This window comes from Esox lucius, chromosome 11 (genome assembly GCF_011004845.1).
Source record: "Esox lucius isolate fEsoLuc1 chromosome 11, fEsoLuc1.pri, whole genome shotgun sequence".
Classification (NCBI taxonomy): Eukaryota; Metazoa; Chordata; class Actinopteri; order Esociformes; family Esocidae; genus Esox; species Esox lucius.
The window spans coordinates 39,041,385-39,059,587 of record NC_047579.1 but is presented as its reverse complement, the minus strand read 5'-3'; the positions used below and the strand labels follow the sequence as shown (position 1 = coordinate 39,059,587).

The 18,203-nt window shown below is 41.6% G+C and overlaps 1 protein-coding gene across 1 annotated transcript; it reads right to left on the bottom strand.

Moving 5' to 3' along the window:
- Positions 1-234: 234 nt before the first annotated feature.
- On the bottom strand, positions 235-2,549 carry LOC117595230 (deleted in malignant brain tumors 1 protein-like). The gene is made up of 5 exons (XM_034295151.1): positions 2,456-2,549; positions 1,185-1,505; positions 726-1,037; positions 387-572; positions 235-260 (listed from the first exon to the last, which is right to left on the bottom strand). Exons 1-5 carry the CDS (start codon positions 2,547-2,549, stop codon positions 235-237), a joined length of 939 nt encoding a protein of 312 aa, XP_034151042.1.
- Between the last annotated feature and the right edge of the window lie 15,654 nt (positions 2,550-18,203).

The following is an 18,203-nucleotide window of genomic DNA, read 5'->3' as shown; positions in this document are numbered from 1 at the left end:
AGCGCAGAGATGGCTAGGGGCACAGCCAGGACGTGACATTTGAGAACAGATTAAATGGTTATAAGGTGAGTGTTTGATTTTGAGAGAAGAGTCAGGGGTTTTGTGAATGTAGTTTGAAGATGTGGATCTGTGTTTAAGGTTTTTAGAATATTTGTGAAGGTTTCAAGAAATGTCAGCAATAGCAATTGTGAAAAACTGTAATTCATTGACTATTTGGAATTAATCTAAAACGGGTCAAAATCCAATTCCTTCACACATACCTGAACAGACAACACCAGCATCTTCACCATGACCACAGTCCTCTTTCCCAAATCCATTATGAGAACACTTTGTTAGATCTCTTTCACCACCGGAGCACCCAACATTATCCATCCAGGTTGGCTCACTGCCCTGACCAAAATGGGCGCTCCCTGGGGCACTGACAGCACTCCCACAGTTGAGCTGTCTACACAGCACCTCTGCATCCACCATATCCCAGTCATCATCACACACTGTCCCCCACTGGCCCCTGTAATAGACCTCCACTCTGCCAGAGCAAAAACCGATCCCATTGACCAGCCTGATCTGGGGACCTAATAGGTTGGAAACACACGTAATTTAAGGACAATTTCATTGAAGTCCTGGGACTAGACAAATTCATCACAGCTTTTTCTTCAAAATATCACCTACAGCAATAAAGATGTTTTAGGAATACGAGAATCTCAAAAAGAAGGTGCAACATTTACCTGAACAGACAACACCAGCATCTTCACCATGACCACAGTTCTCTTTCCCAAATCCATTATGAGAACACTGTGTTAGATCTCTTTCACGACCGGAGCACCCAACATCATCCATCCAGGTTGGCCCACTGCCCTGACCGAAATGGGCGCTCCCTGGGGCACTGACAGCACTCCCACAGGTGAGCTGTCTACACACCACTTCTGCGTCCTTCATATCCCAGTCATCATCACACACTGTCCCCCACTGGTCACTATAATAGACCTCCACTCTACCAGAGCAGAAACCGATCCCATTGACCAGCCTGATCTGGGGACCTAATAGGTTGGAAACACACGTAATTTAAGGACAATATCATTGAAGTCCTGGGACTAGACAAATTCATCACAGCTTTTTCTTCAAAATATCACCTACAGCAAAAAAGATGTTTTAGGAATACGAGAATCTCAAAAAGATGGTGCAACATTTACCTGAGCAGACAACACCAGCATCTTCACCATGACCACAGTTCTCATTCCCAAATCCTTTATGAGAACACTGTGTTAGATCTCTTTCACCACCGGAGCACCCAACATCATCCATCCAGGTCGGCTCACTGCCCTCACCGAAGTGGGCGCTCCCTGGGGCACTGACAGCAGTCCCACAGTTGAGTTGTCTACACACCACCTCTGCGTCCTTCATATCCCAGTCATCATCACACACTGTCCCCCACTGGTCACTGTAATAGACCTCCACTCTACCAGAGCAAAGACCGGTCCCACTGACCAGCCTGATCTGTCCACTCTCTAGTAGATAAATACATGGATATTAAAGATTATACATCATGTGGAAATCATGTGGAAACTAAGTCATAGTAAATTATATAGACCCGTTTTGAGTGAGGAACAGAAGGGTTAAAATTAAGAGACCACTGCAAATTGAACGCTTTTGTTCCTCAATCAAAACGTCCTCAATCAGAAAGAAAAAGGTGCAGTGGTCTCTTAATTTTTTCCAGAGCTGTATATACAGCTGTACATACAGCTCTGGAAAAAATTAAGAGACCACCGCAAAATGATCAGTTTCTCTGGATTTACTATTCATAGGTATGTGTTTGAGTAAAATGAACAGTTTTGTTTACTACTGACAACATTACTCCCAAATTCCAAATAAAAATATTGTCATTTACAGAATTTATTTGTAGAACATAACAACTGGTCAAAATAACCAAAAGAATATGCATTGTTTTCAGACCTCAAATAATGCAAAGAAAACAAATTCATATTCATTTTTAAACAACAAAATACCAATGTTTTAACTCAGGAAGAGTTTAGAAATCAATATTTGGTGGAATAACTCTGGTTTTTAATCCCAGCTTTCATATGTCATGGCATGCTCTCCACTGGTCTGTCACATTGCTGTTGGGTGACTTTATGCCACTCCTGGCACAAAAATTCAAGAAGCCCGGCTTTACTTGATGGGTTGTGACCATCCATCTTCCTCTTGATCAAATTCCAGAGATTTTCAATGGGGTTCAGGTCTGGAGATTGGGCTTGCCATGACAGGTTCTTGATCTCCATCCACATCTTGATTGTCCTGGCTGTGTGGCATGGAGCATTGTCCTGCTGTGAAAAACTATTTTCAGATTTGGGGAACATTGTCAAAGCAGAAGGAAGCAGGTGCTCTTCCAGGATAACCATTCGACTACCAGGTGTTGGGCAAAGCTAAAGATTTGACTCGTCAGATAAGATGACCTTACTCTGTTCCTCTGCGGTCCAATCCTGGTCTTTTGCAAGCTTCAGCCTGGCTCTTCTTTGGATCTCATTGATGAAGGGTTTTTTTGAGCTTTGCATGACTTCAGCCCTGCCCCTAGAAGCCTGTTTCGAACCATCCTCGCCGTGCACTTCACCCCAGCTGCTATTTGCCATTCTTTTTGTAGGTCACTTCATGTCATCCTATGGTTGTTGAGTAATATTTGAATGAGTTGACGGTCTCGGTCAGTGGACAGTGGTTTTCGCCCACTGCCAGTCTGTAGCTTTGTTGTCCTCAATGTCTGTTGCTTGACCTTGTTCTTATGAAATGCCATCTTTGAAATTTTCAGGATGGAAGCAACCCGACGTTCACTGTATCCCTCTGCCAGTAAAGCCAGAATTAAACCCTTCTTTTCCTCCCTCAAAGCTTTTCTTTTCAACTCTTTTATCATGCTTGTCAACACATTTATGAATGCAGCGTCGTAAATAGCACTACTGAATTGGATGTTAACATTAAGACACAAATGCGTCAATAATGCAATTTTGTCGCTATGTTTCAGCTTTCACAAATGTTGGCCAGCGCCGCTCACACTGCCTCGACCATGCTAATATTGCCCAACAATCACCCATCCACTAAGCCTTCCAACATTGAAAATGTATGGATCCTGATATTTCATTACCCCCTATAATGCTAGCACAAGCCATGGCAAATGCTAGGCAGATGTACATTTGACTTGGCCCATGTATCAATATTTGGATGTCAAAAATACATTTTGGCTGTCAATGCATTTTTAGTCAATGGTCTTCCACACCGGTTTCAACGCTATAACTTATCATTTACTTGCCTGTAGATTGAGGTGTGTTCAGTAGACAAGCTAATGAAGAAAAGAAAAGAGATTAAATTAGTGATATCTCTAATCCATGTTTCAGAGTACACATACATAAATGTAACTACATTTCGTTTTACTGTACTTCTGCATTTCATTGTACTGTACTTGTACTGTTCAATGACAATAGAGTTGAATCTAATGTATTCTAACAAAATGTACAGCCAAAATTACTTAATGTTCAGCGAGATAGAACTGAAACAAGAGCATGCTGGGTAATCTGTAGTCCACCACATGGCTAACCACATACAGTATAATCACATGCTCAAGAAGCATGTTGTGTTCAACATTATTTTGAATTTGCCATGGAAAACCATAAAACTTCAGTAGTCTGTATACCCAGGTGTTCGCTTTATTAATATCATAAGCTATTTTGTGGAAGTTAGCTCTCTACTAGTGAAAAGTTAACAAGAAACAATGACAAACCTGGCATTTTTTAGGTTAGTGAGGGGAAATGGCTTCCAGGCTAATAACAATAGTTTGATCCATCTTTGCAGTGGTTCCCAAGCAGGGCACCCTGGAGGTTCTTGGCCTCTCCACGTGGGGTACATGAAATTACTCATATCACCACAGATAGAATGGTATTGTTATTATTAAGACATGACCTCCCAAGTTCTTAAATAACTCAGTGGAGTAAATACCATTCAGTAAGGACAACTCAACTATTTTGGGTGACAAATCTGTATTTTCCATCTAAATGGCATTATAACCCAGAACCACTAAGAAAACCAAAAAGAGCCCTAATAACCTCCATCAGACCATCCCCCAACCCCAATATGCCTCATAATCTCCCCCATCCCCTACCCACCTCAAGAAACCTACACTTCAACCTTTCCACATCGAAGTTCTTCTCCAACGCCCTCTTTCCTACCCCATAAGCAATCACATTCCCCTCAACACACAAGTGAGCTGGTACACATCAGAACCATACCACTACTCCCATTCTCTCTAGACTCCACAATAACACCAACAACTCCATCTGCAAGTCACTCCTATTAGACTTGCCTGAAACTAAACCACACAACACAGACAGGGAAACAGTACATATCACAATCCTGTCGGGCCGCACGTCCTCCACCCACCGAAGTGCAAAACCCATTGCCATTAGATTTGCACGATGGCACAGCTGAATACCAAAATTAAGAACATACAGTGGGGAGAACAAGTATTTGATACACTGCCGATTTTGCAGGTTTTCCTACTTGCAAAGCATGTAGAGGTCTGTAATTTTTATCATAGGTACACTTCAAATGTGAGAGACGGAATATAAAACAAAAATCCAGAAAATCACATTGTATGATTTTTAAATAATTATTAATAATTAACTTGCATTTTATTGCATGACAAGTATTTGATCACCTACCAACCAGTAAGAATTCCGGCTCTCACAAACTTGTTAGTTTTTCTTTAAGAAGCATGCCTGTTCTCCACTCATTAACTGTATTAACTGCACCTGTTTGAACTCGTTACCTGTATAAAAGACACCTGCCACCAGAGCACATGAGCGGAGTGGAGCGGTGAGAATCTCAGCTCATCGCTCACGGAACTGTTCACCCCTCCGCTCCAAGCCACATCAGGCCACTCCGTTCAATATCGCTCAGCGCTCAACGCATTTGCTTCGCGCTCCACTCAAATCGCCACCCGCTCGCACCAAAAAAGGAAAAAAATCTAGATTTCGATTTCACTTTTAGCTCAGACCACAACCTTATAAAAAAATGCTACATCCAGCTCTCTTTTTCTCTGCTTTGTTATTGTTGGGCCTTTGCCTACAGTGAAGAAACTTTTGAATTCCTCAACGTTTTCTTTTGTTTCTGCTGCTCCTCCTCTCGCTCTATTAAAAATACAAATTCACGGACGACACAAATTAAATAAAACGAACCATTAGGCCTACTTGAATGACAAAACGAATTTGTTTGAATATTACACTATATTTAATTTAAACTTTGTAGCAAGTTAAGTATTAGATTTGCTAACCTTTTGCTGTCTTCCCAGCTTGTTCAAGTTGCACACTTTTGTGTTTTCGAGAGATGTGTCTTTTCGTTTTCTTGTAGCACATTATCATTGTTAGATGGTTTTATTTTAAGACTACACCTGTATGACTTGTCATTTTCTTTTTTAAAGTACTTTTTGAACTCCATTATGTCTACTGTCTGTTTTACTGTGTGTTGATGACTTTGCAAGACACAGATGGATTCTGGGTCAGGCCCGACTGAGCATGCTTAGACTCGCGTTTGAGCGGAGCGGGAAATAAGGCGCTCGCTCCGTTCTTTTAAAAATGCCGCTCTGCGCTTTGTCCAAAATCCGCCCGCGCCGCTCAACTCCACTCACATGCTCTGCTGTCCACACACTCTATCAAACAGACTCCAACCTCTCCGCAATGGCCAAGACCAGAGGGCTGCAAGGTCCCCCATGTCAAGCCAGTGCATGTCCAGGACCGTCTGAAGTTTGCCAATGACCATCTGGATGATCCAGAGGAGGAATGGGAGAAGGTCATGTGGTCTGATGAGACAAAAATAGAGCTTTTTGGTCTAAACTCCACTGGCTGTGTTTCGAGGCAGAAGAAGGATGAGTACAACCCCAAGAACACCATCCCAACCGTGAAGTATGTAGATGGAAACATCTTTCTTTGGGGATGCTTTTCTGCAAAGGGGACAGGACGACTGCACCGTACTGAAGGGAGGATGGATGGGGCATGTATCGCGAGATCTTGGCCAACAACCACCTTCCCTCAGTAAGAGCATTGAAGATGGGTCGTGGCTGGGTCTTCCAGCATGACAACTACCCGAAACACACAGCCAGGGCAACTAAGGAGTGACTCCGTAAGAAGCATCTCAAGGTCCTGGAGTAGCCTAGCCACTCTCCAGACCTCAACCCAATAGAAAATCTTTGGAGGGAGCTGAAAGTCCATATTGCCCAGCGACAGCCCCGAAACCTGAAGGATCTGGAGAAGGTCTGTATGGAGGAGTGGCCAAAATCCCTGCTGCAGTGTGTGCAAACCTGGTCAAGAACTACAGGAAACGTATGATCTCTGTAATTGCAAACAAACGTTTCTGTACCAATTATTAAGTTCTGCATTTTTGATATGTCAAATACTTATGTCATACAATAAAATGCAAATTAATTACTTAAAAATCATACAATGTGATTTTCTGGATTTTTGTTTTAGATTCCGTCACTCACAGTTGAAGAGTATCTATGATAAAAAATACAGACTTCTACATGCTTTGTAAGTGGGAAAACCTGCAAAATCGGCAGTGTATAACTTGTTCTCCCCACTGTATATTAGGGAGCGCACTGTACTCTAAACAAACAAACAAACAAGCAAAGCTAGCTACTGGTAGTTAACTTGAACTTTTAAGAAAGGTCATATTTTGGTGTTTAAGGAATGTTTTCTTTGGAATGATATATTTAAAATTCTTCTGACATTTTTATCATGGCATTTTCGATGAAGCACTGAATCGGCACCCAGAATTGTGGAGTTGTGCTTTAGATTACGAACATCAAATGTTCCTCATTCAAGTAAAAACCCTATCCCAGAATGGCACTCTATTCTGGGAACCTGAGAAAAAGAGAAGCATTCTGCAAGATACAAGTTTCTTGAACATACATATTTATTTTTCCATTATCGTTTTAACACCCGTTGTAAAAGTGAGATTTGGGTTTGGGGTCCAGTTGGCCATCATTCCATGCTTCTCTTGGCAGTTGTGTAGTGACAATATTTGTTTTTTTCAGGACTTTAAACTTATCATTAACAATTTGGATGCAGATGGAAAAACTGTATAAAACATTGTAATTTTAGGCTATGTGAGACATTAGCCAAATACATTTTAATAACGACAGTTTGATAGTTCATGAATTAAATGTACCCAATGACATATAGAGGATTTTTCTCCAGATGCTGATATTCATCTTAGAAAAAAAGAAATTGATTTCTTCTGGTGGAACTGAGGAAACTGAATGTAATTGTAACGACTTAAAAGCCTTTGTCTCATTGTGTCTAGGGTGAGTTAGATGTTACTGCATCTAACTTTTCCAGTGTCCATTGGTCACTTCCTTTTTATGTTCTGCAGCAGACAGTTTTGTAGGCAGTAAAGTCCATGTAGAGTGTTACATTTGTTGACAAATCAGGGAAGCTGAAAGTGAAACCATTACTGTCTTGATCTCAAAATAAATAAATCAAAACATGCAGTTAGGATGCAATTTAATCTTGTTAAATCACTTAACAGTTTTACATAAGGCTAGCCCCTAAATAACTGTACACCCAAATGTAGAAAAAATGCCACACTGTGAAATTTGTCTCTGTGCATTATCAGAAACATTTTCACAAAACGCCTGAACCATTAACTTCCTACTATAACAGGGTTGTGTGGTTGCTTGTCACTTGTCGTATCTCAACACATACAGGCTACAAAATATACAATGTAGCCAGTTTAATCCAGAGTATAAGAATGTGCCTAGTTCAAGGGCTAAAAAATAAATACAAATTCTATACCTGGTTGGCTAGAGGGTTTGAATTAGCAAATAATCTAACATTATTGACCACTATATTATGCTGTTACATTAAGAGATGCCAATAAGCCCGATATGTTCTTCAGAACCCTTCTTATCATTATTCATTTGTACAAAAAGTATTGCCAAAATGCTGCTCGTTTTTAAGCTTGCCCCAGTGTGTAGTGGTTCCTTGTTTTTGTGTGTGCACCCGTAACTGTGTCCACACTGTGGTGGAAATTCTTGAACAGATGTATACTTGGTTTTATGCATGTATGAATTAGTTACTAGTTAATGTACTGAGTACCCATGTTTGGATATGGAAAGGAATGTAGGAGAGGGGGATCTGGTGTTCAGGGTTACTCGTTAATCAGTAAATCTGTATAACCCATCAGTGTCTATCTGTTGTTTGTCCAGATGCAACTAATCTTCTCCTAGAGTTGAAGAGGTTACCCATGTGGGGGAGGATAGCTTGCCCCTTGTGTGAAGCCTAGGTAGTAGTAGAACAAAGGGAATGTGCTGTTTTAAGTTAGGACAGCAACTTACCACACCCCTTTTAACTGTAATAAATACAACGCTGTTCATGTATTATGTTAGAGACTCCTCAGACGATTATGTTTGTAAGCGTTTGACGCGTCTCTCTTATTTGCAAATAATTAATAAAACTGTTCAATTGTGCCAAGAGAATTTCGTCTCTTCCTCATTAAAGAGTTCTAATCGATGGAATTGCCATCACAACCCTCACTCTTTCTCACTCTGTCAGTACTCTCCTACAGCTACAGAAAGTATTTGGCAATTTCTCACTCTGTCCTCCATCTGAAATGAAACCTACTCTTTACCTTTACAGATAAATGAACCCTACTCTTTACCTCACAGATAAATGAACCCTACTCTTTACCTCACAAATAAATGAACCCTACTCTTTACCTCACAAATAAATGAACCCTACTCTTTACCTCACAGATTAATGAACCCTACTCTTTACCTCACAGATTAATGAACCCTACTCTTTACCTCACAGATTAATGAACCCTACTCTTTACCTCACAGATTAATGAACCCTACTCGTTACCTCACAGACAAATGAACCCTACTCTTTACCTCAGATAAATGAAACCCACTCTTTATCTCACAGATAAATGAACACTACTCTTTACCTCACAGATAAATTAACACTACTCTTTACCTCACAGATAAATGAACCATACACTTTACCTCTCACAGTTAAATGAACCCTACTCTTTACATCACAGATTTAAAAAAACATCCTACTCCTGACACTTCAATATTATATCCACATATAATAGGTGGCCAAGGTGGAGACCCAGTTTAGTGGGGCCATATGATTTTAAACCCTATTCGATGAAGGTTTAAAAAAAACATCTTATGCCATGAAATGAAATAGCTTTGGCAGACTCACTAGCAATGGCTCAATTATTATGACTATTCCAGTAAGTTAGTAGATACCGGTAAAACGTATTACTGGCTCATTACTGACAAATACAATACATAGCCGCTATTTGTGGTGGAGGTAAACTTATTAGAAACTTTAGTTAAACTGTATCAATGTCATTCACAAATGGCCAATTAACTATTAAAACGGCCAGTAGCAAAATAGCATTTGTTCAGGATAGAGTAGTTATACTGACAACCAGCCGAATGGTCAGCTCTGTGGTGTACTGGTTAACGAGGCTGTCTTTCACATGGACGACCCGGGTTTGAATCTTGAGATGGCAACACTTTCTATTGTGAGCCAACTGAACTAGGCTTGCCTGGTTTCTTGTTCCCTTAGTGTTTTAACCTCAGTTGTAAAAGTGAGATTTGGGATCCAGTTGACCATCATTCCATGCATCTCTTGGCAGTTGTATAGTGACATATATTTGTTCTTCAGGATTTAAAAATAATTATTAACAATTTGGATGCAGAGGGAAAAAAATGCCTTTTATGAACAAACGGTATAAAAAATTATCATTTTAGTCTTCGTGAGACATTAACTGAATACATCAAATAACCGTAGATTCAATAGTTCATGAATTAAACTCACCCATTGTCAAATAGAAGAGTTTTCTCCAGATGCTGATTTTCATCTTAGAAATAAACAAAATTATTTATTCTGGTACAACTGAAGAAAATGTCTGAAGATAAGTTTAACAACTTAAAAGCCTTTGTCTCACTGTGTCTAGGGAGTGTAAGAAGTTACTCTAACTTTTAATGTGCATAGCTCATCGGTCACTTCCTCTTAATGTTCTGTGGCTGTCAGTTTTATAGGCAGTATATTAATTCAGCCTGTAACATTTGTAGACAAACCAGGGAAGCTCAAAGAGCTTTACCATTACCATCTTGATCTCAAAATAAATAAATGGGTGTCATCGGGTTGCGGGAGTAAGGAACCAGGCGCAGGCGGAATGCGGTCGGTTTTGGCTTTAATTAAAGAATACCATGCACAACCAAACAACAAAGTAAATGGCTGACTTCAGCAGCAAAACGACTGTACATAAAGGTCCTAAAGACTTACATGTAACAGCAACACACTCGACGACATCAACAAAACCACAATGATCCACAAATGCGGGGAGCAGAGGGGAAACATTTAAACACTTACAAATGATGTGATAGGGACCTGGTGTGCATGATTAAAGACATGTGACACAAAACCGGGATGTGTTCATAAGTGATGGGAACTGAGGGTGCATGGAACGGTGGCGCTGCTGCTCACCGTCCCGTGACAGTACCCCCCCCAAAGGCCTGGCCACCGGAAGGGCCAACACGAACCCCGACCCAAGGGGGAGCGGGGCAGCGAAGAACCCCCACCGGCGGAGGGTCAGGAGCCGGGAGAGCCGGAGGAGGGCCTTGCGCCATTGGTGGCGGGGACAGGAGAGGGCGCCGTAGTGGCCGGGACAGGAGCCCTCTGCAGGCTCGGGTGGCAGTGGCCAGTCCCCGGCGGGCCTGGCAGTGGCCAGTCCCCGGCGGGCCTGGGCGGCAACCAGCCCTCGGCAGGTTCTGGCGGCGGAGAAAACAGGGCAGCAGGGGGAGCTGATGGCGGTGACCACTGGGCAGCGGGAGGAGCTGGCGGTGTCGACCACTGGGCAGCGGGAGGAGCTGATGGCGTCAACCACCGGGCAGCGGGAGGAGTCCAAGGCAGCAGGGGGCAGCCGGATGTAGAGGGGGTGCCATCATGGCCCCCTTCGGGCACCCACTCAGCCACCCCCTAAAAATGTCTGGGTAGGCCTCGGTTCTGGGGGGAACCGCGGACCAGGTGTTGGGTTTTTTAACCTACAGTGCGGTGCTGCCCGTTTCGGCTGGGCCCTCCCAGTCAAAAGGAAGATGTCCCTCCCCAACCGGAATGGGTACCAGGCCAGCAGCTCCTTGGACCCGGTGATTGCTATCTGTCCGCATGCCTCCATGAGTACTTGCTCGATGCACTCCTCGGTCAAGGAAGCTTCCAGCTCTAGCATGCACTCGAGGAGGCGGCGATTCCAAAGGTTGTCCTCCTCCCGTTCTACCTGCTGGTTCCCTTTTAGGTGGATAATTTCGGTCATTGGGTTGCGGGAGTAAGGAACCGGGCACAGGCGGAATGCGGTCGGTTTTGGCTTTAATTAAACAATACCACACACGACCAAACAACAAAGTAAATGGCTGACTTCAGCAACAAAATGTTTTGCCAAAATGCAGCTCCTTTTTAAGCCTGCCCCAGTGAGTTGTGGTTCCCTGTTTTTGTGTGTGCCCCCGTAACTGTGTCCACCCTCCCCCTTCCTCACTCTGTTCCCTCCTTACTCACCCTTCCTCACTCTGTTCCCTCCTCACTCACCCTTCCTCACTCTGTTCCCTCCTCACTCACCCTTCCTCACTCTGTTCCCTTCCTCACTCTGTCCTTCCTCACTCTGTCCTTCCTCACTCTGTTCCCTCCTCACTCACCCTTCCTCACTCTGTTCCCTCCTCACTCACCCTTCCTCACTCTGTTCCCTCCTCACTCACCCTTCCTCACTCTGTTCCCTCCTCACTCACCCTTCCTCACTCTGTTCCCTTCCTCACTCACCCTTCCTCCCTCTGTCCTTCCTCACTCTGTCCTTCCTCACTCACCCTTCCTCACTCTGTTCCCTCCTCACTCACCCTTCCTCACTCAACCTTTTTGGAAAGGAAAGAAAAAGGTGCAGTGGTCTCTTAATTTATTCCGGAGCTGTAGATAGAGGTGCCCTATATCTGGGATACATCTAATGTAGATAGAGGTGCCCTATATCTGGGATACATCTAATGTAGATAGAGGTGCCCTATATCTGGGATACATCTAATGTAGATAGAGGTGCCCTATATCTGGGATACATCTAATGAATGGAACGGCCAGGGATCCCCAGGAGAGGTTTGACAACAGGTCTGTATTCAAGCAGGTTTATTCCCAATCTGCACTTACGGACTGATGTTACAATGTCCATTTCCCTATTGGTAAGTATCTCTTTGCAGGTCAGAAAGCCTTTTTAGGTTCATCCTTAGAAATAATGATATTAGCCACGGCAAAGTATTTATTGGTTTCACTTCATTAAATACATGTCAAAACTGTAATAATCAAAGTCTAGACTGCTCTAGACTTAAAGACTTTGTTATTATGTATAAATACAATCCGCAAATAACAAGCTTCTGTGAACCAAACACATTGCATATTGACAGATGACAAATGTGGTTCGATAAAATTGCACATCGAAATACACAAAATAGAAAAGGAATTGACCAGGCATTCTTCAAATTAATACAGTAATTCAATACCAAAATGTGTCTAAGCCTTTGACTGGTAATGTATATACACTACATACATACAGCTCCGGAAAAAATAAGAGACCATTGCAACTTTTTTTTTCCTTTCCAAAAAAGTCGAAAAGGAAGGTTTTGAGTGAGGAACAGAAGGGTTAAAAATTAGAGACCACTGCAAATTGAAAGGGGAAAAAAAAAGGTGCAGTGGTCTCTAAATATTTTCTGGAGCTGTACATGCATACATAGTACTGGGCAAAGGTTTTTGGCATTCTAGATTTTTAAATGTTTCTTTTCTGTTTTCTGCATTGGTGTGTCTGTAGAATATTGCAATTTTTTGTTTCCAAATATTAGTTTGTCAAACACTGTGTTATGTCATGTCGCTCAACCGAGCAACAGTGTGTAACAGAACTGCCCGATCGCACACCAGAGCCATGAATGCGCTTTAAGCTATACAAAGCGGCTTTAAGCTATACTACTCCTCAAAGTCAGGAATCCAAAAAACACTTAAGCTATCTTGCTGTTACCTTAATTTCTATTGCAAATGGCTGTAACAGCAAGGAACATCATGTGTTTGCCAACAGTGTCATGCTTTATTTCAGGGATGAGGAGAAGAAACCTTTGGTTTTAAGCTTTAAAGGTTCAGTTACATGATCATCCTGTTGACATTTCCAAGGTCCTCCAAAGCACACTGTTCTCAAAAAGTTATCTCACCTTGTCTAAAAGTGAACCTCAACCTTTCTCTAACTCAAACATTTCTAGTATGTTTAACTCAAAGTTAGTGTACTGTTAATTATGACTTAAAATGTTACTAATTAATTGAACCTTATTACTTTTTTATGTTGCTTTTTTTTGTATTTGGCATAAAAACACTTGCTATTAGGTCAGCCTACACACACACACACACACACAAAAACACAAACATTAGTCTTCTTCTTCTGTGGATGACCGCTGGTGAGAGACCAGCGGTTTTGTTCCCTCTGTCCCTGTGAAGTATTGTCCGTTCTACTACTTACCAAGCGTTATCACCTACTTCTTATTGACTTACTTGGATTTTTGACCTTGCTGCTATTGATGGGCAGAACGACGCTTTCCAAAACACAGAGACAATCGAAACATTTGTGTTGAGGCTTTACGAAACGCTTGAAACATTAATTGACCGTACTTAACATTTACTCTCGACTAATATGCTAAAACTACAGAAATATGCTTCTCATTTGGAATACTTTTAGCAGTGCTACAAGATTCACACTTACGATGATAAGACTATAGTATTTATTGTAAGAGTATTGTTAATGTATCTGTCTGTGAGTCATGACAGAAACACAGGGAGTGTTCTTACCTGAGCAGACAGCTATAGCATCTTTAGCCTGAAAACAGTCTTGGTGTTTCAACCCTCCATGTGAACATTCTGTAACTCTCATTACCTCGACACCCAACATTATCCAGCCATGTAGTCCCACCACCACCCCTGTGTCCTAATTGGGCACTATCTAGGACACTTTTAGCCCTCCCACATCCCAGCTGGACAATGTGTTTTAGTCAATGTATTATTTAATTTTTTTACATTTGTAACATTTGGCAAACTGTTAGTGAGGAATATTGACCAATTAAAATGTTATAGTGGAACATGCATCAACATACGTTTCTCAGTGCATATAGCTTCATAATTATTTCCAATAATATGTCACATGGGTTATATATATTTTTTCTCACCATTTATAAATATTTAGTACTGCAGATGTTCATTTAAGTAACTATTTATACAACCTTGTTTCCAAAAACATTGTGATGCTGTGTAAAATGTAAATAAAAACACAATGTAATGATGTGTAAATAATTTTTCTGTATTTCATTGAAAATAGTGCAAAACAACATATCAAATGTGATTGTTTTTCGTAAAAAAAACACGCCCATTTTGAATTTGATGCCAGCAACTTGTCCAGATTCCTACTGGTGAATGTGTGTAATGTTGGTGTTTTTGCCGTGTAACCGCAAAGGTATACAATATGTGCTTGTCAAAAGGAAATTATAATTGGAAACAATTTGCACTGGTGAATGTGTGCTATTGTTTGTTGGTGTGATATATAAGCATGATGAACACAAACATGCTGTACTGGTGAGATCTTTTGTTGCTAGCACCAAGTGAAAAAAACAGGGGCACCTTTCTGCATTGCGATTAATACAGACAGACACAGAACCCCAGAGGGGTATGCTACGAAGGGGGTTCAACCTACTAAAATGTAACTCGGTTATCAAATACATTTTACTCAGGGTTATCTCAGGGTTGACAATCTCTGATTGCCCAAATTGGTGTTAAACAGTACTACAACAGTGATTAAGATGTTTGTTAGTTGACTCTGTTAACTTAATTGGAGTTGTGCGCATTCTCACGAAAGGGGTGCATTTGGCAACGGCAGCTGAGTTTTTGCACAATGGCTCATGCTCCGTTTACTTCCCCAGAAGAATGCACGTTTATAATTTCAAGATATGAGGAGTTTAAAGAAAGGTTAATGGCTAAATCTCACACCGGGGCGGCCAACAAAGCCAGGAACGCTTGTTGGCAGCGCATTGCAGTACATTCATAATAGCAGTGTTCTTGTCATATGTTCTCTATTTTGTTTTACAGACTCTTGTAATACGATGAAGATGTAAAGCCCAGGCTAAACATCTGAAATTGACCCATTGCTTACTGTTAATGTTTTAAGATATAGACTAGTCCACGAAGCACCTAGGTTGTAATGTACCTGTATGAATTTAATGATCAAATACCTAAACATGAATGTTTTCGGGAAGTGCGTGCTCCGATGCTCCGGTAGAGTCAAGCAGACCGCAGCAGCAGTGTGAATACAACATAGCCTTGGTGGGTGTAGTTTTTGATGTTCCGTGCGTTCCTAAGGCATCATGTATGATAGTTGCGTTGCATTGAGGGGAAATTGCAGTCGATGACGCGCTACGCAGACTTCACCACCCTCTGGAGGGACTTGCAATAGGAGCGGGTGCTGCACCAGGCAGTAATGCAGCCTGAGATGATGCTCTCAAAGGTGCACCTGTAGAAGTTGGTGAGAGTCTTGCAGACATGCCAAACTTCTTGAGTCAAGTACTTGTGATGATGTTTAGCATCCCCTACCTAATTAAACACCTTTATGTTGCTACATGCAACATGTATTTAAGTAGTAAGTTAAATTTTCTAAGAAACCCAAACATATTAACTGATTACTGCTTAGACTGATACCTGCACGTCTGTGGACTTATTGTTCATGTGTCTTGTGTGTCTGTGACTTGGCAACACTACAAGTGTACAGAAAACATTTCAGTGCAGTATCACCGATGTTATGCAGAAAACTGCAACACGAAGAATTTGTTCCAAACTGAGAGCAATGTCGACGATGTGTCATAGGAACGACATGAGGGCTGAGAATATTGTTCAGATAGATGATCGGTGGTGCTGAATAACGGTAAAGCTCAAACAGATAATCATTAGAGAATGATAAAACCTCTAAGCGGGGTCTGATCACTCTCTCCCAATGGAGATTTCTCCGGAGAATTCATGTTTCAAGTGGCTCTTCGAGAAAAAGACATGACCTGTCTGACAAATTCAGATAGCAGGTTTCAGTGAAAGAGTGGGACAAACTCAGGGTTAGTTGGATAAAACCTGATAGCGAGCTGGTTAGCTTCACGGAGTATGTTGCCGTAGTAACTGACTCAGAGAAACGCTGAACTGTCTCTTTGAAAATGTAAACCTAGAGTTTCCATCAGCTCTGAGTCAACTAACTCTAGGTTTTCACTAAACCTGAGGGGTAAACTACCAAGCGAGTTAACTGGCTTACCGAGGTAACTTCATGAGTAACTTGGTGTAATTCCCAATTAACCCGTACTACGAAAGTTGAATACGTTTTACACAGGGTATGCTGTCTTGACAATTTACGCTGCATCTCTGAACTGCTCCGAGCAGTTTATCTTCAAGGTTAACTCAATGTTAACAAACGTAAGCACCGCCCTTCCGCCCACAAAAAGACTGGGACATTTGGGGGACCAAATCGACATTGTCGCACGGATTGGAAGTGGCTCACTCCGCAAGGCGAGGGTGTTTAAAGACAGTGTAACTCCTTTTGTTTACCCCAATGGTGTTTTCTAATAAAGACTGATTATCATCGGAGTGAATTCGATATCTTTGCTGGCTACTAGGACCAGAAAGTCTCCAATGCCACTCGCTGGAGTAGGATGTAGAGTATATAATCTCACTAAACTGCTTGATGCAAGTGTTCCCTGGCCATTTAAGCCTTCTGTAGATCAAGTATGCTTTTTATACGATCGCAAGTAATTAGCAAAAAATACGTGGTCTATTTTTATTATGCAATATACTGGGCCTTCGGCTATATACAGAAGATATATTTTTTCTATAGGAATCTCGAAAGTGATTAGTGCGATCAGTGCTTGAAGTGGGAAAAAATAGGTGCCGGTACTCTCTTTCATTTGCATATCATTACATTTGAGATTTTTACAGTGTGTAGCTCTAGCACAAGTGTTCTTTTATTGCCTTTCTGAAGCCAGGCTAACATGACTTACAATTTCAAATTCGACACACTTTTTCTAAGTTTCTAGGTTTTGGATTTCACCAGTGAAAAATATGTTTACGCTCAGGCGGAAGCCGCAGCCATCAGACAGTTCCTGATAGGGTGAACCGACTGCTTGCCTTTACGTGATTTGTCAAGATCTTTAGTAAGTCATGTATTGCCCTCTGGGTAGAGTAGTTTATGTAAAGTTACATTAGGTCATTACAAATCTCTCTGACACTGACGCTTTTTCTGTCAGTGGTAGAGTACCGGCTGCATGTGAGAAGTAGCGGTATGCAAGATAAAGTGCAGGTATGCTTAAGAGTAAAATGTTGAAGTGCCGGTACTGCGTAGCGGTGAGTACTGCCCCACTTCGAGCACTGGGTGCGATTGACCGTACGCATATCCCCATTAGAGCACCCCTGGGAGAACATGAGGGTGTTATGTGAATTGCAATTCATTTCACAGCATTAATGTTCATGTATTTTGAGATTTCATACAGGTAGCCCTGCAACCTAGGTGTTCTATGGAGTAGTTCTTAAATAATTAACAGTGAGTAATGGGTCGATTTCAGAGATGTAGGCCACGTAGGCCATAACTGAATTATCTTAATTGTTTTCACATTAAGATGCAGTACACTATTTTACTTGTCCTTACATCTCAATCATACTACACATAAAAAAAGTCTGTAAGCCAAAATAGAGAACATAGGACAAGAACACTACTCTCACGAATTTTCTGTCATCTGTATGCTGCCAACAAACCTCTCTGGCTTTGTTGGGCACCATGGTGTTAGATTTAGACGTTAACTGTTCTTTAAAGAGCAATGTGCAGGTTGAATTCATAACCAAATTAATACTTAATGTTGTCTGAAGAGGTCTTTTAAAAACACATAAGTAGAAAATGCTATGTTACACAAACCCTAAAGCAGAAATTTTGATGAAAGAGTGCCCATTTTAAGCTAGGCTCTGAAATACGCCTTTCCCACTAGCAACGCGTCATATGACGTAGGCAGAGGCAAACAATAGGTTGTGCTCCCACTCCGCTTCTCACTCTACAGTGGTGAGAGAGAGCGAAATATAGAG

Coding starts and splice junctions, on each gene's coding strand:
- LOC117595230 (XM_034295151.1), bottom strand. CDS start 2,549: ATGCAAAGCTCAAAAAAACCCTTCATCAATGAGATCCAAAGAAGAGCC. Junction 1,506..2,455: donor TTGGACCGCAGAGGAACAGA/GTAAGGTCATCT, acceptor TTTATCTACTAG/AGAGTGGACAGATCAGGCTG. Junction 573..725: donor TGCTGGTGTTGTCTGTTCAG/GTAAATGTTGCA, acceptor CCAACCTATTAG/GTCCCCAGATCAGGCTGGTC.